Here is a 23,578-nt window from a genome sequence, read left to right as displayed (position 1 = left end):
TTCTGGAACCAATTTCCCACGTATACGGAATGACAACTATGTATCTTTTTATTTAGGGGATTGTGTTAACTTTGGGTCCTATTTTACCAATGCTTTCTTTTTAGGTAAAAGACTGGGTAGAGCGATTGATGAAAACCCTCAGAGATCCCTCCCTGCCTCTCCTAGAATTGCAAGATATCATGACTAGTGTGTCTGGCCGCATTCCCCCCAATGTGGAGAAGTCTATCAAGAAGGAAATGGCTCAGTATGCTAGCAACATCACATCAGTCCTCTGTCAGTTTCCCAGTCAGCAGGTATTTATAGGATAACACTATCTTCATTTTTTTCTGGCTACCAATGCCAGAGTTCATATTGTAGGATTCCTTCCTATTTGGATCCTCCTTACTTTTTGGATGTTGTACTTGTATACTTTTAAGCGTTGTATTCCTTACAAAACTGCCTCAGGGTTGCACCACTGCACTCCAGTCTGGGGGACAGAGCAAGACTCCGTCTCAAAAAAAAAAAAAAAAAAAAACTGCTTCAGGGTACAAAGCCAACAGTGAAAGTACTGTATGTGAAGTATAAAGTATCTGTAGTTATGAGAAAAGCACACTTGGATCATGTATAAGATATAGCTTTTTTCCTGGGGCTATTCCCTAATTAGAGGTATCTTCATGAATTGAAAGTAGAGTGATATTAGTTGATTGATTGATTGATTGATTGATTGATTTAGAGACGGAGTCTAGCTCTGTTGTCCAGGCTGGAGTGCAGTGGCGTGATCTTGGCTCACTGCAACCTCTGCTTCCTGGGTTCAAGCGATTCTCCTGCCTCAGCCTCCTGAGTAGCTAGGATTACAGGCATGCGCCGCCATGCCAGCTAATTTTTGCATTTTTAGTTGCCATGGGGTTTCACCACATTGGCCAGGATGGTCTCAATCTGACCTCGTGATCCGCCCACCTTGGCCTCCCAAAGTGCTGGGATTACAGGTGTGAGCCACTGTGCCCAGCCGTTTATTTATTTATTTTTGAGACAGGGTCTCACCCTGTCACCCAGACTGGAGTGCAGTGGTGCAATCATGGCTCGCTATAGCCTTGATCCCAATAGGCCCAATGGGTCATCCCACCTCAGCCTCCCAAGTAGCTGGGACTACAGATGTGCACCACTATGCCCAGCTAATTTTTAAAAAAATTTTATAGAGACGGGGGTCTCGTTACGTTGCCCAGGTTGGTATTGAACTCCTGGGCTCAACCTTTCCTCCCTCCTTGGCCTCCCAAAGTGCTGAGGTTACAGGTATGAGCCATCATGCATGGCCTATTTGTAGTTTTATTTTTAGAGATATTCTTACTACCTTGGCAACATCTTTACTCTTTACCCATAAAGCAGATGTACATGTAGGGAGTGTAAGTAGATAAGTGGGGAGTGAAGTTTGGATCTTGACCTTGAACAGATCTTGGTAAGATGATAGTTTTTGTAATGTAGTCATTAATTCATCTGGGAAAGGTTGACAGGGGATGAAATCTGCTTGCTTATTTAGCATGATCCTCTATATAAACTATGCCCAGTAACTTCCAGCTACTGCCAACATGTGAGAGATAGGAATTGTCATATTATAACAAGAAGATTCCTACTGGTCATGCTATAGAGGCTGATGCTTTGGGGCATTTTGTTGGGTTGGGCCTCATTTTTTTCCCTTTTTTATACCTTAGATTGCCAACATCCTAGATAGCCATGCAGCTACATTGAACCGGAAATCTGAACGGGAGGTCTTCTTTATGAATACTCAGAGCATTGTTCAGCTGGTACAGAGGTAGTAACTTGTAACTCCAGATTCCCAGATCTGTCCATGCTAATGTCTTCCTTTCTTTTAAGTGGTCACAAAGAGATTTACCTCAGATTGACTTCAAGAAATTAAAAAGCACCTTATATCTTAGAAAGTACCTTGTATCTTCTAAATATCTTAGAATTGTGAGCTAACTCTTATGCTCAATATTTCTGACTTCTTAATATTCTACATTTTTTTCTGTCATTATTATTATTATTATTATTATTTTTTGAGACAGGGTCTCACTCTGTTGCCCCGGCTGGAGTGCAGTGGCTCAGTAATGGCTCACTGTAGCCTCAACCTCCCGAAGCTCAGGTGATCCTCCTGTTTGAACCCCTCGGAATAGCTGGGACTACAGCTGTGCACCACCACGACCAGCTAATTTTTATATTTTTAGAAGAGGTGGGGTTTTGCCATGTTACCCAGGCTCATCTCAAGCTCTTGGGCTCAAATGGTCCACCTGCCTCAGCCTCCCAAACTGTTGGGATTACAGGCATGAGCCACTGCATCCAGTTTGTCAATTAATAAGGCACAGAAATTTTGTTGTTTTCTTTTTCCTTAACATTTTGATGAAGCTCCTAATTTTTCTTCTGTCACAGGGCCCAGTACGACATTTTTTATTCTTATCTTATGGAACCTATTGTATTAGGTTGGTGCAAAAGTAATTATGGTTGTTGCTATTAATACTAAAGGGATATTCACAGAGCATTTTTATTTATTTATTTATTTATTTATTAGAGACGGTTTCACACTGTCACCCAGGTTGTAGTACAGTAGCACAATCTCAGCTCACTGCAACCTCTGCCTCCTAGGCTCAAGCAATCCTCCCACCTCAGCCTCTTGAGTAGCTGGGACTACAGGCACACGCTACCATGCTTGGCTAATTTTTTTGTATTTTTTGTAGATAAGAGGTTTTGCCATGTTGCCTAGGCTGGTCTGGAGCTCCTAGACTCAAGTGATCCTCCTGCCTTGGTCTCCCAAAAGGGGTCTGGGATTACAGATGTGAGCTATGGCGCCTGACCTCACAGAACACTTTTAACTTTAAGATACTTGTAAATTTTTCAGATATCTCAGCCATTTCACGAGGACGGTAATAATTTCTACTTAGCAGTAGGAACTGAGTCAAGGTGTTGGTAGAGGGGGCTATGCAGGGTTTTGTTGTCGTTTCTTCTTTATTAAAAAAGGTCTTGTCTGTAGTGAGATTTCTTTTAGGCTTAGAATTTAAGTTAATTTTGTAGTTCATTTTAGGCTGTTCTTTATTCAGAGGGAAAGCAGTTCAGTGGAATGTCATGGAGGTAAATTTGGCCTTTGGGTTTATTACTTAATAGTGTTGGATTGTCAGGGTTTTCAGTGGAGGCTTTCTATTTGCCTAGGTACCGAAGTGGCATCCGAGGCCACATGAAGGCTGTGGTGATGGATCTGCTCCGGCAGTACCTGCGAGTAGAGACACAATTCCAGAATGGTAAGCCTCTTCCTGAGGACTCTCTAGCTCAGAAAGCCTTGATTCTGATAACCAACCCAAACTATCCATATAGGACTGTGTAAGAGCTGAGCCCCCTCCTGTCAACAACACTTCCATTAATAAACAGTCTCCTATCACCACTCCCTTAAAAACTAAACCTCTATATCCACTAGCACTAAAGAAAGAACAATGAAACACAGCTTAATGAAATTAGGAATCCAGTGTGCTTCTGAGAAAGGGCTGAAGTAATTTTTCTAATAGAGACTGCCATTCCTGTTGATACCTTTTTGACCTTGTGTAGCGTAAGTTGGTTGAGTCATCACAGGCTGAAATTGAGAAACCCACATCTGAAGAGCTTGATTCTTGGCAGCTAATCCATGAATTGAACCAGAGGCATCTAGGAAGAGCAAGTTCAGATTTTCCAGTACTTTTTAGTATATCTTTTAGGTGGACTTTATCCCTGGCTTTCTCTGAAGAGCTTCACTAAATGATATATTGTCTCTAAGTGTGAAATAACCTTGGTTAAAATTTTAAAGCTGTGTACTGCTGACATTGCTTCTTGCCACAAGATGGCAGTGAAACATCACAGAATTTGAAATATCTGAAATTTGAAATTTTGCTTTATCTGCTCCCTTTCACTTCCTTTAAAAGCAGCCTGTGCCACTCATGACTAGCAAAAATCCTCATGTAGATATTAGCAAACCGCATCCAGTAACATACCAAATAATACATAACAACCAAGTTGGCTTTATCCCACTCATGCAAGGTTGATCAGTTTGGGGAAAGTCAATTAATATAATTTATCATGAAATAGATGAAAGGAGGAAAAACATGCTCATTATCTCAAGATAACAGGGTGTAGAGAGGGAGCATTTGACAGAATTTAACATCCATTCATGACAAACTCTTGGAAACTAGGAGTGAAATGGAACTTTTAAAATCTTGTAAAAGGGACCCACAAAAAAATCTGCAGGATACATCATGCATTATGGTGAAACGCTGAAAACATTATCTTTAAGATTAGGAATAAGACAAGGATGCCTGCTGCCACTACTTCTATTCAGCATCATAGTGGATGTCCTAGCCAGTGCAGTAAGACAAGGCAAAGAATTAAAGGGTATAAGAGCTAGAAAATAGTAAAGCAATATATCTGCTATTATTAAATATGATAGGGTGTCTTTTTAGAAAGCCTCTAAGATTCACAGATTTATTATTAAGTTATTAAAAAAACATTTAAAATAACAGGCTAGATGTAGTGGCTCACGCTTGTCAGCTTAGCACTTTGGGAGGCAAGGACAGGAGGATTGCTTGAGGCCAGGAATTTGAGACCAACCTGGGTATCATAGTGAGACCCCATCTCTACAAAAAATTAAAAACAATTAGCCAGGCATGGTGGCACATGGCTATAGTCCTACCTACTCAAGAGGCTGAAATAAGAGGATTGCCTGAGCCCAGGGTTTCAAGGGTGCGGTGAGCTATGATTGCACCACTGCACTCAGCCCAGGCAACAGAACAAGACCCTGTCTCTAAATAATTAATTAGTTGATAAAATAGCAACCAAAAAGATGAAATACGAGTAAATCTAACAAAAAATGTGCAAGCCTCTTTTCGAGAAAATTATAGTCAAGAAGATTGTAATAGTAAAGAAGATTTAAATAAATTATCAAGGTCTTAAATTGGAATGTACACTATTAGGTGCTGATTCTTCCTAAATTCATCTGTAGATTGACATTTCAATAAAAATTCTGTTAGCGTATTTGTAATGCTAATTATAAAATTTCCATAAAAGACAAGTCTCACAATAATCAAGATACTTCCAAAGAAATACAAGGTGAAAAGATTTGCCTAATCAGAAAAGAAGATTTAATATAAAGCCATATTAATTAAGAAATTGTGAGATATGTGTAGGGATAGATTTATAGATCAATGGAACATAATGACCCAGAAACAGATCCACCCATATATGAAAACTTATTTTATGATAGAGGAAGCATTGTAGATCATGAGGAAAGGATAGATTTTTTTTTCAATAAATGATACCAGCATAATGGGTTATTCATTAAAAAAAAAAAGGAAAGAAAGAAATGGAATCCCTATCTTATACACAAAAATCAGTTCTCAATAAATTAAAGACTTAAATATGTACTAAAGAGGTGAAGCTATTAAATGGTTAGGAGAATATCATTATAATCTCAGGATAGGAAGATTTTGTTGTATAAGACACAGCAAGTACAAACTACAAAAGAAAAGATTTATTACTTAAATTCCACTCAAGAACTTCTATTCATCAAAATACATCATAAGGAGACTGAAAAGTCTGTAATCCTAGCACTTTTGGAGGCCAGCGCCAGCAGATTGCTTGAGCCCAGGAGTTTGAGATCAGCCTGGACAACATAGCAAGACCCCATCTCTAAAAAAATACACAAAAATTAGCCAGGTGTGGTGGTGTGTGCCTGTAGTCCTAGCTTCTTGGGAGGCTCAGGTTGGAGGATCACCTGAGCCTGGGGAGGTCGAGGCTGCAGTGAGCCGTGATCGCATCACTGCAGTCCAGCCCCAGTGACAGAGCAGGACACTGTCTCCAAAAAAAGAGAGACTGAAAATATAAGCTACAAAGTATGAGAAGATATTTACAAAATATATATTAAAAAAGAATTAGAAGTATCTAGAGAACTGGTATGAATCATCAAGTTAAAGACATTCTAATAGAAAAATGGGCAAAAGATATAGAAAGATATTTTATAGAAGAGGAAGTAGAAATAATTCATAAACTTACACAAAGATGCTCAATCCCATTAGTAATTAGAGACGTATGAACCAAAACCACAGTGGGAGTGGCAAAAATTTAAAAGTCACACCATCATCTTCATTGCTTCTGTCCATGGAAGTACAAATTGGTATACCACTTTGGGTAACAGTTGGTCAGTACCTAATAAAGTTGAACTTATTTGTATTCTTTAACCTAGTAATTTTACTCCTAGAAAAGATACTCTAGAGAAACTATTACGCATGTTTACTAGGAGACTTATACAGGACTATTTGTGGCAGCACTGTTCATAATCTCAAAAAAGACAAGAAACAATCTAAATATACATAGATAGAGTAGATCATTGCAGTCTAGTATATTCCTACCATGGATTATTATGCAGCAGTGAAAATGGATGCACCAAGGCATATACTGAACAAAAGGATGAATCTCAAAAATACAATGTTATGGAAAATAAACGGTACAGTCATTCCATTTTTTTCAGGTTCAAAAACCAGGAAAATTAAACTGTACATACATTGGTGATAAAAGTTAAGAAAAGCAAAAGAATAATTAACATAAAATTCAGCTTAGTAGTTGTTTCTGAGGAGGGGTACACAGGGGTCTTCAAAAATACTAAAGATGTTCTATTAAAATTTAATAGCTTTAAAATAACACATGGGTGTTTATTTCAACTGATACCATATATTCTATATATTCTTCTGTATGTATATTTCATAATTAAACTGTTTTGTTTTGTATGTGTGCATTCTTCTTCTTCTTTTTTTTTTTTTGAGATGGAGTCTCACTCTGACACCCAAGCTGGAGTGCAGGGGCACAATCTCTGCTCATTGCAACTTCCGCCTCCTGGGTTCCAGCGATTCTCCTGCCTCAGCCTCCTGTGTAGCTGGGATTATAGGTGTGTACCATCACGCCTGGCTAATTTTTGTATTTTTAGTAGAGACGGGGTTTTACCCTGTTGGCCAGGCTGGTCTCAAATGCCTGACCTCAAGTGATCCACCTGCCTTGGCTGCCCAAGGTGCTGAGATTACAGGGGTGAGCCACTGCACCCAGCCAAGTAAACATTTTTTAAAAAGAGTGTCTTGGTGGGCAGGATCTTCAAAGTAAAAAAAAAAAAAGGAAAAAAAATCATTGCTTTCTTTCTGTTAATCTCTCCCCTCACCCTGGGTGAATGTGTTCTTTTTATTTCTCCTGGTCCTATTGCCAAAGTTTATTTGTATTGTCACTTCAAAGCTAAGTCTTGATAGAGAAAATATTAATACAGAACAGCTGATTTTAAACAGCTTCCCTTTTGGTCTAAATGTGTCTTTTATGAAATTGGCAGCTCTCTCGATATTGTAGTCCATTGTTTTTCAAATATAGTTTTATTTGGAAAAAAGTTGCTTATGTCAATCTCTAATATTTAGAATAGTTAAAAGCTTGGTTACACTGGTCCAATGTACTCAGTATTCTAGGAAACCACAATAATGCAGTTTGAACGCCACTGTTCTGGTTTGTAACTTAATGTGGAATCTGAACTGAGGTGATAATCCTTTACTATTTTCATGATTTCATAAAATTCTGACCCTTGAGCATATTCAAACACTAATTCCTCTTTCCTTGGAAATTTAGTTCTGAGGTAAGCTGTTTTCTAAAGAACTGAATATTACTTATATCCCATGGCAGATATCACTACAGTGTACCAGAGGCTTATGCTTCTGTTGTAAAACATAGCTTTCCTACTCAGAACTAACCTGCCCCTGGAGGCCTTATGGAAGGCAAGTGAAGATATGCATAACTTTAGTCTCCCTACAGACCTTTTGACTTAATGCAAGGTTCTCTTTGATCTATACCTTGGGTTGGATTTGGTGTTCCTAGGCATTGCTTAGCTGTTTCAAGGACTAACAGAAGAAAATATTGATTCCAGGGGTAGTAGCCACACTTCTCATGGATATTGCTAAGTTTGATGTGGTTTTATTTTTTGAGCTAATGCTGTTCCTACTGGTTAGGGTAAACTGTTTTCTGCAACATGGAATCAGAATCTCAGGCTCTGTTTAAAGATCATCATCGTTTAATGATATTTACATTTCTTTTTAAACAGCAGAAATTTCTCTTCTAAAGAAATCATGACAGAGTTTAGAGTAAGACTGGGGTTGCAGTTATTCCCAGTCTTTCAGTCTTTGAGGCATACCCACCTCCCCAATTTTTTAAAAATTTAATAAAATTGAGGCCCAGAGAGGTGAAATGATTTGCCCAGGAGCACACAGTAAATTGCTAACGGAGCTAGGCCTTGAACCCAGATCTTATATCCAAATTGCCTGTCTCCTAGTCCGGTGTTCTTTTACTAAATCACATTGCCAGTTTCCGTACAAATCCATCCAAGAAAATCCTTATGATGTTTCTTCTTACTGCTCATCTCATAAATTATAGACAGTACAAAACAAATAGGATGTAAATGTGAACATTTATACATGGGTGAGAACCAGTTCTTTTCATGGCATGCAGGTCACTATGACAAATGTGTATTTGCCCTCCGGGAAGAGAATAAAAGTGACATGAACACTGTACTGAACTACATCTTCTCTCACGCTCAAGTCACCAAGAAGAATCTTCTGGTCACAATGCTTATCGTGAGTACCATTTTTCAGAACTCGTAAGGACCGTCGGTGATATGCAAAAAGTATTTTTTCCTTCTGATGGCTGTGGTCAGAGAAAAAAACTACTGCCTTTTATAATTATGGGATGAGTGGGACTTGAGCTGTGGACTAACAGTTTCTCACATCTACCTTTGTCCTTGGTCTGAAGGAACTGCTTTAGTGAGAAAAGGACTCTTCTGGCTATTATGCATATGCTCCTTCACAGGAACTTACACCTCCTAACTCTGTTTAGAAATGCCCCATGCTTCACCATTCCTGTGGTCCTCATGACGGCCGCTTTAAAATTTCATCTTATTTATCCAATATACTCTAATTTTAACTCTTGTTCCATAGATGCAAGCAACGGCTCTCATGTCAAACCTGAAAAAAAAAAAAAATAGAAATCCAGCACTACCCCTCCCTGACCAGAGAAATTTTAATGTATTCTGCATCTTCATTGGTCCCTTTTTATTTACATTGAAAATCTAAGCTCGGATTATTGCATTGGTATTAAATGTAAATGTATGATTTTTTTTCTCCATAACTTAGTAATATAAGAATTAGTAGGAAGTAGGAATGGGGAGTGAGCCTGTTAAGTTTGATGAGAGCTAATGTGCATTTGGCCAGCGGGTGGAATTTTTGTGGGCTGAAGGATTTTTAAAGATGACTTGCAAGTCCTTCACTCCTAGCTCATTCTGGTTGAGTTACTTATAGGAATCAGTACAGTACGACTATTCCTAGAGTCCCTCACCCCATGGTCCTGAGCATTTGCCTTGCTGCTGCTTGCTTGTCTTTTTGGGGACTATAGTGCCTTTTCACTCCCAGAGTTTTCTTTCTTGTCCCTTTATGGAATTGGGATTCTTGGTACGTTAATTACATCATTTTTTCATGGAGGAAAAAAACATACATCTTCATAGCTATTTTTTATTTCGTACTTCAGAATGAAGGGAAACTATCTACCGTATACCTCTGATTACAAGAGTGCCGCTCATTCAGTTATCTGCCTAGCTGGTTAACTCTAAAGCATATAACATTTTTTAGAATAGCCACTTTAAAAAATATGTAATTATAGGGAGAGTTCATTGCCTTTGCTACCCCAGAATGACAAGATGGTGGGGAAACAAGAAGATGCATTTGAGTGGGAAAAAATATACATTAGGACAATGTAATACTTCAGCTTCCCCTAAGTGATAGGTTTCAGCTAAGAGATGATGTAATCTATGGCAACTTGCTAAATTTTTTTGTCAGTCAAAAGAAGGAAGAAGGACTATTTAGATTTTTTTTTAATTTAATGAAAACATTGTTAAATCTTATTTTGATAAAGCCAAGACTTTCTGGCAGAAAAGGGTAATGAGGAGAAGGGTAAAAGAATCTGTCAGTTTGGACCTAGAATGGGGTGGAATTTGCCTTTATAGGAAGCTAATTATGGTTTTTCTTTTTATTGTGATTATGTTTTGAAGAACTTAACAGTTTTCTGCACTAAAAATAGACCAAAGCCTAGAATCCTTAGAGCAGCAGAAGAGTAATGATTGTCCAAGACTGTCGCTGGGTTTCTTAAATTCTAATTTGTAAGATATAGGGGCTCAGCTCGCTCCTTTTGCGGAGTGATTGTAAGTAACGCTTGCCTTAAGAATCTCATTATTGGAACACGGAGCCATATTTCCTCTGAGAATTCTGGAGTAGCTTTGAGCCGGGGCTGTTCATTTCTCAAGTAATCACGCTGGTGTGATGGAGAGAGAAAATGGCAGCTGTTCGGAGCTCAGGCCTTCAATTTTCTTCAGAGTCCAGTCACTCAAGTGTGTAATTACACGGGGGGTGCTGCAGAGGCATTGGGCCCTGTCAGAGAACTGGTTTGAGGCTTTGCTTTCTGCTTTTGCCAGTCAGGACAGGCAGAAGCCAATGGGACTCTGACTTTCTGCTGTTCTTTTTTTCTCCCACCTTGTCATCCTTATTACTTCTTACCTGCATGGATAGTACCCAAACTTTCTTTCCAACAGGCTGAGCTCTTTAGAAAAAAGAGCTGTTTCAGAGTTTGAGTTTGGGTGAATAGGATGCAGGAGGAGGAGGAGGAGGAGAAGGGGAACGGGAAGAGGAGGAGGATAAGGACGGTTGAACATGTGAACCAGGAAGCCAGATTTGTCGTATTCTTTATTTTGGTGTCATTACATTTTCTTTAAAAAAACAAAACAAAACAAAACAAAATGAGACCCAGTAAACGTAAGAGGATCTGTAAGCTTTCATGTCATTAATTTCTTTTCAAATATCAGTTGTTTTCATTTCATCTTAGAGATTTGGAAATCAAGCTCAGGGCCAGCTAGCAGTGACTTACGGAACATGGGTAAAAGCTCAAGACGGCGCTCTTTTCTGATCTGATGTTACTGAATGCCAGACATGTCTTCCTCTTTTCCTCTTTGACAATGCTTAGCTGCTCCCCCTTCCTCCTTCTTCTCCCTTCCTTCTTCTCTCCCTCCTTCTCTCCCACATCTGCATTAATGGTAGTAGCTGGTAGGAGCCATTTTGGTTGTTTGGATTATTCTTTCCTCTGATCTTAGTGTCTTTTACAGATGTCACCTACACATGGTAGCACTTGATTCCCCTAGCTTGTGTTCTCTGCTAGTTCCCCTTTCTTTGCATATCTTGCTTCTTGATTGATGGTTATGTGCCCAGCATTCCATTCTCTGCTTGCTAGAAGTAGGAATGTTGATAGTATGTTTTGCTGAGCTAGATGATGATTTCTGGGGCTTTTGAACCTATAGAGAGGGAGGTATCAAGAAAATCAGGCTTCTGTCAGTGTCATGGGATATGTGCTTCTCTAGTAAAAAGGTACCTTCATCTTCTCTAGGTGTTAGCATAACTTGCCCAGTGGTAACTTGCCTCAAGGACTCTCAAGCAAATTTCTGGTAATCTTTCACTCTGTCTGGAAAGCAAAGTATCAGGTAAAAGGCTAAAGTCCTATCAGGTTTCCTCTATTTAAAGGGACATTGTAACACAATGTAACACAAAGTCTGGAAGACCAATAGTACATTTATTTTTTGAAAGCTCTTCTTATTTCTTAAATTTAACTTTATAGGAAAAAGTTTAGGACTCAGAACATTGTTTATGTTTGCTTAGAGATATTTAAGGAACTCTTTAATCTTTAGCCAGATTAAGCTAATTGGTACAAATACAAAGTATCAACATCTTCATAGCTGTCTAGATGGCAATGTGCATATCTTCTAGCGACCTTGATGGTAAGTAGTCTTCCCCTCACTGCTTATAACTTATTTTTGATACAGCCCACATGAACATGCTATAAACCATGCTTCTGTATGAGTAATGCCATGCTTATGAACCCCTGATTTGGTTTAGATGAGGAGAATTTGTAATGCTGATTAGCACCTTTCCTTCCTCCACTTAACCTAACTGCAAATAATTTTGTCCAATGTGTAAATAAAGAATAAGTCTTTCTCAGTGATTCCACATTCACTGAATAAGGGTGATATTAACAATTTCTTGTTAAACTTACCCTATGACATTTTTTGGGATATCAAAAAGTGCAGGTATGACTAGAAGAAGCTACCAGTTTGTTGCTGATACTAGGTTTAGTGCCTACCCAGCTGAACAATGGTTAATGTCTTGAGGACATTACACATAAGGTCACATTCTTTTCGTTTTGAATTGCCTTGTAAGATCAAGCTGGACTATGCTGGTTTCTTCTGTCAGTCAGCTGTGTAACTTTGGCTATGCCTTTTTTTTTTTTTAATTAAAGATGTGGTCTCACTCTGTTGCCTGGGCTACTGTCAAACTTCTGTGCTCAAACGGTCTTGGCCTCCCATCTTGGCCTCCCAAAGTGCTGGGGCTACAGGCATGAGCCACTGTGCCCAGCCTTGGCTATGGGTTTAATATTTTATCATGTTTGTTGTATTTCTGCAAATTCAAACTATTTTCTATAGTTAGCTACCATCTAGGTCAAAAGTAAAGGCAAGAAATAACTATTTTGTACCAGTATGGCTGAATAATAATTTTCAATTCGTTTTATGACTCTGGACAGTTGGAACAGACCTTTGGTTGGTGGATTGGGAAGCCAGATTTTTGCAAGTGACCTGTAATCCCAAAATCAGCAGGTTGGCTCTTTAAACAGACATTTTTATGTTGACTAAACACATCTGCTGACCTAGACACCATCTAAAGGTATTGTTACAAAATGTTCACCAGGATTAGATGGTGATGTTGGTTTGTCCAGTTGCCCAAAAGAAACCTGTCTCTAGGACAGAGGGTAATAAACTTCCTGTTGGATGTTAGTTGGCATCTTAGGATGGGTGGTTCTGAAAAACCCTGATGTTTTCTTTCAGAACCTGAATGCTGTGTCTAGGTCAAGGACAAGACAGGGTTGAGAAAGTTATTCTACACATAATTTTCTGTTGCCAATTTTTTCGTAAGTATTCATGATGACAGTGGAGAAAATATTTGAATGGAAAACTTCCAAGTCAGAATAGACTAATGAAAATAGTGGTTAACTGGCCGGGCGTGATGGCTCAAGCCTGTAATCCCAGCACTTTGGGAGGCCGAGACGGGCAGATCACGAGGTCAGGAGATCAAGACCATCCTGGCTAACACGGTGAAACTCTGTCTCTACTAAAAAATACAAAATCTAGCCGGGCGAGGTGGCGGGCGCCTGTAGTCCCAGCTACTGGGGAGGCTGAGGCAGGAGAATGGCGTAAACCCGGGAGGTGGAGCTTGCAGTGAGCTGAGATCCGGCCACTGCACTCCAGCCTGGGCGACAGAGCGAGACTCCATCTCAAAAAAAAAAAAAAAAAAAATAGTGGTTAACTCATACTGTGTTTGATAATTACTTCACATTTATTTATTTATTTTTTGAAATGGAGTTTCGCTCTTGTTGCTCAGGCTGGAATGCAATGGCGCAATCTTGGCTCACCACGACCTCTGCTTTCTGGGTTCAAGCGATTCTCCTGCCTCAGCCTCCCGAGTAGCTAGGATAACAGGCATACACCACTGCACCCAGTTAATTTTGTATTTTTAGTAGAGACAGGGTTTCTCCATGTTGGTCAGGCTGGTCTCAAACTCCTGACCTCAGGTGATCCGCCCACCTTGGCCTCCCAAAGTGCGGGGATTACAGGTGTGAGCCAAAGCACCCGGCCTTATTTATTTATTTATTTATTTTATTTTAATTTTGTTTTGTTGTATTTTATTTTATTTTATTTTATTTTGAGATGGAACTTCACTCTTGTTGCCCAGATTGGAGTGCAATGACGCAATATCGACTCACTGCATCCTCTGCTTCCCAGGCAGTTCTCCGGCCTCCGCCTCCCAAATAGCCAGGATTACAGGCATGCGCCACCACGCCCGGCTAATTTTTTGTATTTAGTAGAGACGGGGTTTCACCATGTTGGTCAGGCTGGTCTCGAACTGACCTCAGGTAATCCACATACCTCGGCCCCCAAAGTGCCAGGATTACAGGCGCGAGCCACCACGCCCGGCCCACATTTGTTTTTTCTAATCTCCATAGTTCACTTTTCTTACAGGTACTGTTGCTTTTTCCCAAAGCCCTTTTTTACTCCCTTTGTCTCATAATGGAAAGATAAAATGAAAAGTGGTTTTTTAAAAAAGTGGTTTTGTGTGTTTTGCTTTGTTTTGTCTTTTAAGTTAGAATATGATCTGTAACTGTGCAAGAGGGTAACTCCATTTTTAAAAATTTTAGTTTAATCTCTAAAGGTAAACCTATATTTCCTTTAAAGGGAATGCATTCCATATCAAATCTGATATGGTTGCAGAGGTGGTTAGTGTTATTTTGTCATGTTGGCTTTTGTTTTTATTATTTTTTAATTTTTTTATTTATATTTTTATTTTTTTGAGACGGAGTCTTCCTCTGTCACCCAGGCTGGAGTGCAGTGGTGCGATCTGGGCTCACTGCAACCTCCGCCTCCCGGGGTCAAGCAGTTCTCCGCCTCAGACTCCTGAGTAGCAGGGATTACAGGTGCGTGCCACCACGCCCAGCTAATTTTTGTATTTTTAGTAGAGACAGGGTTTCACCATCTTGGCCAGGCTGGTGTTGAACTCCTGACCTTATGATCCACCCGCCTCGGCCTCCCAAAGTGCTGGGATTACAGGCGTGAGCCACGGTGCCCGGCTGGCTTTTGTTTTTAATGTTGAGACTTTAGTCTGGCTTTGTACAGAGGAGCTGAGTTGTGGCATTACCCAGTACACTTCTTATGTTTTTAGGCGTTTTAGTGGGTCATTCCAATGCTTTTAGTAAGTACCTCGGAAAGGAGTATGTTTGCTCTATTAAGAACATTAGGAAAGGGACTTAGGTAGGAAAAAATTATCTTGGTTTCCCTACCCACTGTTATCTATGAATTCTTTCCTTCTGTCTTTTTATGGTCCTGTTTCTGGTAGTTTTACATATTCCTTTGAAATTCTGTTTTGCTCATTAGTTCTCAGCAAAAGGTAAGAGTTACTTGCATTTTCTTTCTCCTTTGCTTTTATGCCTGGGATAGGTAGAACAGATCCTCTAATCTGTGCTGCCTGTTCAATCGAACCTCTGGGTTTATCTTCACTTTAATAGCAGCTTTTATTTTTCTCACTCAGATGAGTGAATTATCTGGGTTAAATGGGTGAAAACATAGTACTTGGACTTCCTTAATTATGAATCCCATCATATGTTTTATGACTCTGGACAGTCAGAGCAGACCTCTCCTTGGTGGATTAGGGAACCAGAATCTCATTATATAATTTTCTTTAAAAAAAAAAAAAAGCTTTGAGAAACCTTCCCAGCATAATGGCACTGAGTATTTCAAAAGTATTTACCTTGTGATGTGGAAGGTAGGGGTTTTGGAAAAGCATGTCTTTTATTTTACTGCATTTATTTATGCTACTGTGATAAAGGTCTATAAAGAGTATCCCTGAGATGGGGAAGGTTAAGTATGAAATATAAATTCTTCAAGAAAAGGACTGATAATCAAAGTGGGGAGAAGATTAACAAGCAGCAACAAGCAGGCCCTTTGGGTCTTCTTTCATGTCCCTGTGGTAGTAGGGGGAGAATAAATATTTATTAAAATACAAAGGCAATTCTGTCTTTTAAAGTTTTTTTATTTTATTTATTTTATTTTTTATTTTTAGAGATGGGGGTCTCACCATGTTGCCTAGGCTGGTCTTGAACTCCTGGGCTCAAGCAGTCCTCCTGTCTTGACCTCCCAAAATGCTGGGATTACAGGAGTGAGCCACGTTGCCCAGCCAAGGCAATTATTTAAAACTCCAAGTAGAGGGAGTGATATCTAAATGGATATATTTTATATGGTGTGGTGTTAATAATTACTACTACCAGTAGCTCTGTAAAATTCGAAAAGGACAGATATTTCTAAAAACTGTGTTTGCAGTTTTTTCAACTTAGATGGAAATTGCATGGATAATGGATGAATTTAGGGAATAAACTGGTAATTCCACTGGACTCCAGTAAGAATATTTCTCTCAGAATATGATTGGGATTTTTTTGTTAATATTTTTTACTTCTTAGAAGAGGAAGGACCCAATACTGAATAAAACATGAATTCTATAGTAGGAGCTTGTTTTTTTCCTCTAATTCAGCTAAGTATTCACATATGTAAGTATCATGGAATGATTCTTGGTACAGGAAGAAGAGAAATGATTTGGGGTACAGAATTGCCAGCGTATGAGATGGTATTTTTAGTTAGTGTATGTTTATAAATAAATAATTTATTATTGTGTTTCTGTTTTGCATCTGCCTGGGTTGCTGAAAATTTGGTTTATGAGATGAAAACTACTGGGATGGTTCTTTTTGCCTTATATCTTCCTTCTTTCCAAAAGTGGGAGGGGAAACAGGAAGGCCTTTAGTCCCTATTATTTAAAACTTTCTCTTAAAACTTTGAGATATAATCTATTATTTCTTCCTCAGAATCCCCTTGGCCCCTTTTAGTGGTCTCTAATGATTTCTTCTGCATGTTAAAAGTATAGTGTTGATTTATAAGGAAATACATTAGGAATTTTGAATGAGGGATTTGGACTGCCTCTCCTTAGCCAAACTTCCTCTGGGATCTTCTTTACCACATTGTTTAGGGTAAAAGTAATAGAAAGTTTGCATTGTCTTATCAATCCAGCTGGGTTTACTTTGTTTTCATTCCTTTTCTCTATTTCAAAATCCTATCCACCTGTTCTTTTTAATCTGGCTATCTATGTTCTTTTTTACATTAACAATTAGGATCAGTTGTGTGGCCGGGACCCTACTCTCACTGATGAGCTGCTGAATATTCTCACAGAGCTAACTCAACTCAGTAAGACCACCAATGCTAAAGTAGCACTTCGAGCACGCCAGGTAAGGCCATTTGTTGGTTTTCTTAAAGGAGGGATGGCTTTCATAGATCAGGCAGTCCTAGACACAATGAACTTTTGCTTAATCATCTTACAAAAAACATGTTATTTTCTATATGTGTCACATTTTCCTCAGAACAAATGTTTTCATGTGGTATGTTTTTTAAAGAGAAAGGAAAAGATTAATGCTGCATTTCTTTAAAATAGATGCCCTTTCCCCATTAAAAAAATCCTGGTATCATTCCCTTCCCTCCCTAGTAGCCCTGTGATAGTAAACCAGGGTCAGGTGGAGGAAAGGACACTCAGGGAAGGAAATAGACTCAATATTTTTTACTTCCCAAAGGGAGCTTAGAAGCAGATGAAAACTTACAAGTGTACAGGAAACAATCAAGTGTGGAAAGCAGAAAGATAACGAAATGAATCTTAGGTCGTAGCAATCAGAACAACCCCAGAGAAGTCCAGTTAGTTTCACCCTGAAGTCTTCATTTCCATTCCAAGAGTTGGCACTCCCTTTGTGTTTCAGTGCATGGGCATTGACAAGGAAGCAGCATTTGAAGCTGTTCAGTGACCTTCTGCTTTCTCTACAATTGTATCCATGTCACTGAACTACTCAAAGCTATTGAACCTCTCAGTGACCTGCTGAGGGTATTCAGATCCTACTGTGTCACTGTTTGTTTGTGACACTGCTTTCACTCTCTCTGCCCCTCACACACACTGGTGTTACTTTCTGACGCCTTCTCCTTGGTGCTGAGTACCTGGGGCTGTCAAAGCAGCTTTCCCTGTCTTTCTTTCTACTTCAGAGTTGCAAAAGGCTAGCTCTGCTGCATCTACCTTCCCCACAGCTGCTCCCTGCCAGACCTGATTCCCAATTAACAGCTAGTCATGCAGTCCCCAGGACCAGCAGCTTTGCAATGGTAAATCACATACACTGATGGAACTTGATTGAAGCAGTTTTCTCTCCCTTTCCCCTACCCACCATGGGAAATTGGCCACAATGCAAATCATGGTGAGAGTCAACTGAGATTCAGTATTTGGTGGCATTGGCTTTATGTTACAGGACCTAGAAGTTGTTTTACTTGGTCTCTGTTTTATCTCTGATGCCTGCACTTACAGATTTATATTTATTGCTTTTGTATCAGAGCTGCCTAATAGGAGCCTAGAATAATCACTCCCTGAGGAACGTGTGCCTCCTATTTTGTTCTCACTCTAGGTTCTTATTGCCTCCCATTTGCCATCATACGAGCTTCGCCATAACCAAGTAGAGTCTATCTTCCTATCAGCTATTGACATGTATGGACATCAATTTTGCATTGAGAACCTGCAGGTATATATATATATATGGCCCTTTCCTGCCTCTCTGGACTCTTATCTCCTTTATTCTCAAGCATAGTTTAAGTAATCAATTAATTAATTAATTTTGATTTTCCATGTAATGGAGTTTCATACCTTGACTTTCTAAAACGATTTATACTTAGGAATTTTTTTTGATACAAATGCTGTTAGAATTGTGGCTTAGCTTAAAAATCAAATAGGCCTGCCTTGATAGAAGTGTCCTATTGAAGTCTTTATCTTTGTACTTTACCTAGAAAGTATCTAGGCCAGAATTAAATAACAAGGCTGGTTGATTTCTGATATATATATATATATATATGCACACACACACACACACACACACACACATACACACACATATATATACACACACACTTCTCTAATGATTTATGATATTTGAATCAGATGTACACATAGGTAGTTGTTACTCTTCTGGAGACAAAGCTATTTAAGTATCATTTAATTTTAATTTTATGTTAATGCTTACTATTAAGCTTTATAAAAGCTCATTTTAAGAGATTATTGGCTAATTTTACTGCTAATCAGAAGGACTGCCACAATTATTTTTCAAACATTATCTTCTCAGGAATGACTTTATATTTTTCTACCTGGAAACAAGGATACCATTGTTATATCTGGCCCAGGGGAATCTTTAGACTTTCTGTAACATTTCTTCCTGGGAATCTAGAGGGGAAAGAAGGATGTTTTTTCTTATTTGATTAATAGCTGAAATCTAGGGTTTCAACTGGGGTTCAAATCTAGGGTTTACCATAGTGGAGTATTGAGACAATATTTATTTTATTTAATTTTTCTGAGACAGAGTCTCACTTTGTTACCCAGGCTGGAGTGTAGTGGCATAGTCTCGGCTCACTGCAACCTCCACCTCCTGAGTTCAAGTGATTCTTGTGCCTTGGCCTCTTGAGTAGCTGGGATTACAGGCACGCACTGCTGCACCCAGCTAATTTTTGTATTTTTAACAGACGGGGTTTTGCCATGTTGGCCAGGCTGGTCTCGAACTCCTGACCTCAAGTGATCTGCATGCCTTACAGGCGTGAGCCACCATGCCTGGTGAAGACAATATTTAGAGAGTACAGATAAATGTCAGAAAAGAATAATAGTCATAAACACTTATATTAGCATACAAATAATGTACTGTTAATTCAGTATTCTAAGAATTTTACATGTATTTACTCATATAATACAACAGCCCTATGAGGATAGGTATTATTATTTTCCCCATTTTGTAGGTCAGGAAGTTGAGGCACAGAGAGATTATGGCATTCAGAGACAAACTTCTTAGGTTTCACGAAATGCTTCAAATGCCAAATAGTGTCCACTGAAATTGTTCTCCTTTTGATGTAAGGCTTAAGCCTGTCTTTGTATCTTCTAGAAACTCATCCTATCAGAAACATCTATTTTTGATGTCCTACCAAACTTCTTCTATCATAGCAACCAAGTAGTGAGGATGGCAGCTCTGGAGGTAAGTATTTATGGTAATGGGACATGACATTTTGCTTTGTTTCTAGCTGGATTCTTATATCCATTTGGCTGCCATGTCAGTTCTAGTTCTCTGGCCTTAAGGTTGGTTCTTAAGGGTAGTTATTCTCTTCTCCTCTGAAACGGTACGTGCTTACTCAGATACTTTACTCAAGTGTTTTCATCTGAACTCATCACCAGCTTGTAGGTTCCAATCACAGGAAAACAGCTGCCAGCATTTTTCAGTAGTTTCTATTTTCCAGGTATTTGAATTCTCCCATTTCATAATGAGTTAGGATTCCTTATAACACAAAAAGTGAAAATATATGGCTGATCAGAGCATGTGTCATCTTACCATTGTGTGATTTGGGCCAAATTAAAATGGATTTTAGTTATGTTTTGGATTGTCAAGCAGCTCTGATGAAATACTTCCTCAAAGGAAAGAAAGTAATAGCATTTAATGAACTGTGTTTTAGGTATTTTATTTTTCTCATTTAATCCTACAGTTACTTTAGGAAGTAAGAAGAAAGTGAGACTCTGAGAGGTTTAAGTAATTTGTCCAAAGTCACACAGATAATAAGTGGAAGAGTTTGCATTTGAACTCAAGCTAATCTGACTCCAAAGATTTCTGTTTCTACTACAGCACACTACCTCATTAAGCACAAAAATTGCAGGCCCTGAATACCACTGTAAAGTTGCTAAATAGATGTTTTTCGAAGATGGGGAAAAGAGTGTTTTAGATGATTTTATGTAATGTAACATCACGGTAGTCTGTTGCTAGCTCCTTTGTGTTACTTTTTATTTGTATTTTGTGGTAGCATATAAATTATCCTACTCAGTAAATGCCAAAAGTTTTAAAACATTTAAGTGTTTTGTAGTGTTTTCATGTCATTTAATGAGAAGCTTCCTTATATACTTCCCGTGCCATAGAATCTCAGGTAGCATTTTATGTGCATGGCAAATTTGCTGTGAAATGTGTGAGGTTTGACTGACAGTTTTTGCAGAGATGTAGCCTATTGCTGTTTCTTTTTTAAATTTAAATTTATTTTTATTTTATTTTATTGCTGTTCCTTTAACTCTTGAGTCAAGTTCATGTATTTGAGATATTATATGTCCAATTATGTCTTACTGCTTATACCTTACTGCTTTTGATCAGGGTTTGCTGAAAACTGATTTTGAGTGGGTGGGGAAGTCGGGGAGGACACAAAACAAAGACATGAGATAGTAAAAGAGTTGAACTGTGATTGCTTGTGTCTTCTATTTTCACTCCATAAGTGGCTCAAAATCAGCACCTCTCATTTTTCTCACTGCTTAATCTTCTCTTGAAATGATCATGCTTAATAGATTAATAGTTGTAGTTCTATATGCTGTCTTTTGCTAAAGATTAAACCTTCTCCAGGGTTTAGGTTAGTGTGAAAGAAGGTTTACAGTGCACATAGGTGTCCAGCAGAGGCCGCCTAGTTTTGTTTTCATTAGTAGTCATGGGTATACTATTAAGACCCCAGCTTTATTAATTAAAGCAAGATATGTATGTATACAGAGGGCCTTGGGACTTCTCTCCCCACAGAGCACCTTCTGCCTCAGATACCTCGTTTCAAGACTCTTTTTCTGGGCTATTTTCTTAATTTCTGTTTTTGAAATTTATTTACTGAGGGTTACTTTTGAACCAGGTGTATGTTCGAAGGGCTTATATTGCCTACGAACTTAACAGCGTACAACACCGCCAGCTTAAGGACAACACCTGTGTGGTGGAATTCCAGTTCATGCTGCCCACATCTCATCCAAACAGGTGAGTTTGAGGTGGTATGTGCACCTGAGCCAGCCAGAGGTATACCATGAGAATCAGGGGAAGTAATGTGTATGACAATTCCATGTTTTTTAAATTAGAAATGTAGGGCAAAAAATGAACAATATGACCATAAGAGAAGAGCCTTTTGGTGCTCACTTCTTTGATCTAAAGAGCCAAATTATGGTCTAAGTAAGATGAAAGTTTAGGATTACTCCATTCATTCTTGCTTGTATTATGTCACTGAGGAAATAGTTTCTTTTTTAAAAAAATAGAAAGAATTTACTAGCATTTTACTTGCTAGAACTTTGCCAGAAAATCACTCTTTTAACAATTCAAATCAGCAATTAGACTAAAAAAATGTTTTGGGTGGAATGCTTTTCTTTTCTGTATGTTTGCTATGGGTTGAGGTTATACCTGAGCCAGTTTCATTATCTCCCTAAAACAGACAACCTGAAATAGCAGCTGAAATTCAATCAGTTTTTAAAAATTATATTTCAGAACCAAACTTCTTAATCTCAAATAAATTACTGAATTAAGCCATGATAATTACATTATTTGTCCCTTCCTGTGTCTTTTAAAAAATAAAATGTACATATGGACATTTTTGTGTCAGAATTGCTTTTGTTTTAAAATGAAAATACTTTATCTTATAGACTCATCTTTTAAGAAGTATTCTAAGGCAATGAAAATCTATGAATTCCACCCACACATAGGTTCATCCCCTCCTGTGCTTTCATTCTTTGTAGTAATACCACAGAAAATATAAATACCACAGCCAGTCTTAACCTGCCCCTCTCCATTTCTTCTTTATGGCCTTTGGTTCTTCACTTGGTATTACAAAGTACTGTGTCTTTGGGGAACCTTAGTTATAGACACCAGAAATTGTTTTGTTCTAAATTGCCACTTCACCCAAAGCAATAGAAACCGTTTCTGGAGACAAAGAAGTCTGTGCTGAGGCTTTTGGCCACTGGATGCCACTGTTGATCCAGCAGAGGTCGGCAGATGAGCAGAGGCATCTTCAGAAAAAGTACCTCTCTTCTTTGTCTCAGAATATCCTTTCACTTCTCTACCTCAAAAATACCTTACGGCTGGCAGAGAAAAGCATATATCCTTGATTTAGCAAGCATCTCTCGGTACATTTTTGCCTCCATGGATTTCAGAATCTCATTTTCTAGAAACGAATGGTTGTCCTTCAGTGAGCGGCGAAGTACTCATGGCACACATGGGCACAGCACTCAGTCTTCTTTCTTTTCCTGCATTCCTTGAATAATTGTAGAGAACTACACTCTATACTTAATGCTCTTTGTAATTCTCAGGGCAGTTCTCCTTTTCTTTCTGCTTTCTCCTGCTTCCCTTTGGGCAGTGATTTGTAGTCCGGCTGCAAGGCCGCTTCTGATTTCCTTCCCTCCTCATCACTCTCCTTGTCTTTCTTAATTGTTCTCCCTGTACTACTTTTTTTTATTTGAGGATATGTCCAGTTTGGTGAGGGAATGTTGGCTGAAAAATGAGAGGAATTCTTCTTGACTGCTTTGTTAAGAAATCTTATTCACCTTTCTATGTCAAGAGTGTGAATCTTGGTTAGTTCAATGTGGTTACAAAACTTGTACGCCTGTCCCTCCCAACATCTGGACATGCCTGTGGATAAAGATCAGACTTGAACATAACAGTAATCCTGTAATCTCCCTGAAGTCTTCCTTGGTTGTCAGTGTAATTCTAAACCTGCTGGATTATTATTGTTATTGTCATCATTATTATTGGTGTAACTGTGAAGGTGGAGATACTTGCAAAATAAAAGGAAAATAAAATCATCTTTGTGAAAACCAGAAAATGTTAAAATTGCTTTAATTTTTTTTTTTTTGTATCTAAATTCTTTTGTTTAGGATCAAATGGTCAGGTTTGATCATAAAATGATATATTCAGTTTCAGAGTATAGCTTGTTCAGTTATTGCAGATTTACTACTTGAATTTAGTTTTATAAGATTATATACATAATATATATAATTATATATAATATATA

General features: G+C 38.5%; 1 protein-coding gene across 2 annotated transcripts in view; it reads left to right on the top strand.

Annotated features, from left to right (window-relative positions):
* The window catches only part of LOC108526299 (acetyl-CoA carboxylase 1), a 92,266-nt gene that overhangs the window by 5,015 nt on the left and 63,673 nt on the right, over positions 1–23,578 (top strand). For both annotated transcript variants that reach the window (XM_017866999.1, XM_017866998.1), the window contains exons 6-13: positions 105–293; positions 1,686–1,786; positions 3,175–3,263; positions 8,512–8,636; positions 16,855–16,968; positions 18,175–18,288; positions 19,687–19,776; positions 21,443–21,561. In XM_017866999.1, coding sequence (XP_017722488.1) covers positions 105–293; positions 1,686–1,786; positions 3,175–3,263; positions 8,512–8,636; positions 16,855–16,968; positions 18,175–18,288; positions 19,687–19,776; positions 21,443–21,561 — 941 coding nt within the window. The remainder of the gene's footprint in view (positions 1–104; positions 294–1,685; positions 1,787–3,174; positions 3,264–8,511; positions 8,637–16,854; positions 16,969–18,174; positions 18,289–19,686; positions 19,777–21,442; positions 21,562–23,578) is intronic.

This window comes from Rhinopithecus bieti, unplaced genomic scaffold (genome assembly GCF_001698545.2).
Source record: "Rhinopithecus bieti isolate Rb0 unplaced genomic scaffold, ASM169854v2 scaffold_1853, whole genome shotgun sequence".
NCBI lineage: Eukaryota > Metazoa > Chordata > Mammalia > Primates > Cercopithecidae > Rhinopithecus > Rhinopithecus bieti.
Note: the sequence above shows the minus strand (reverse complement) of the source record. Positions and strands in the feature narration are given on the sequence as shown.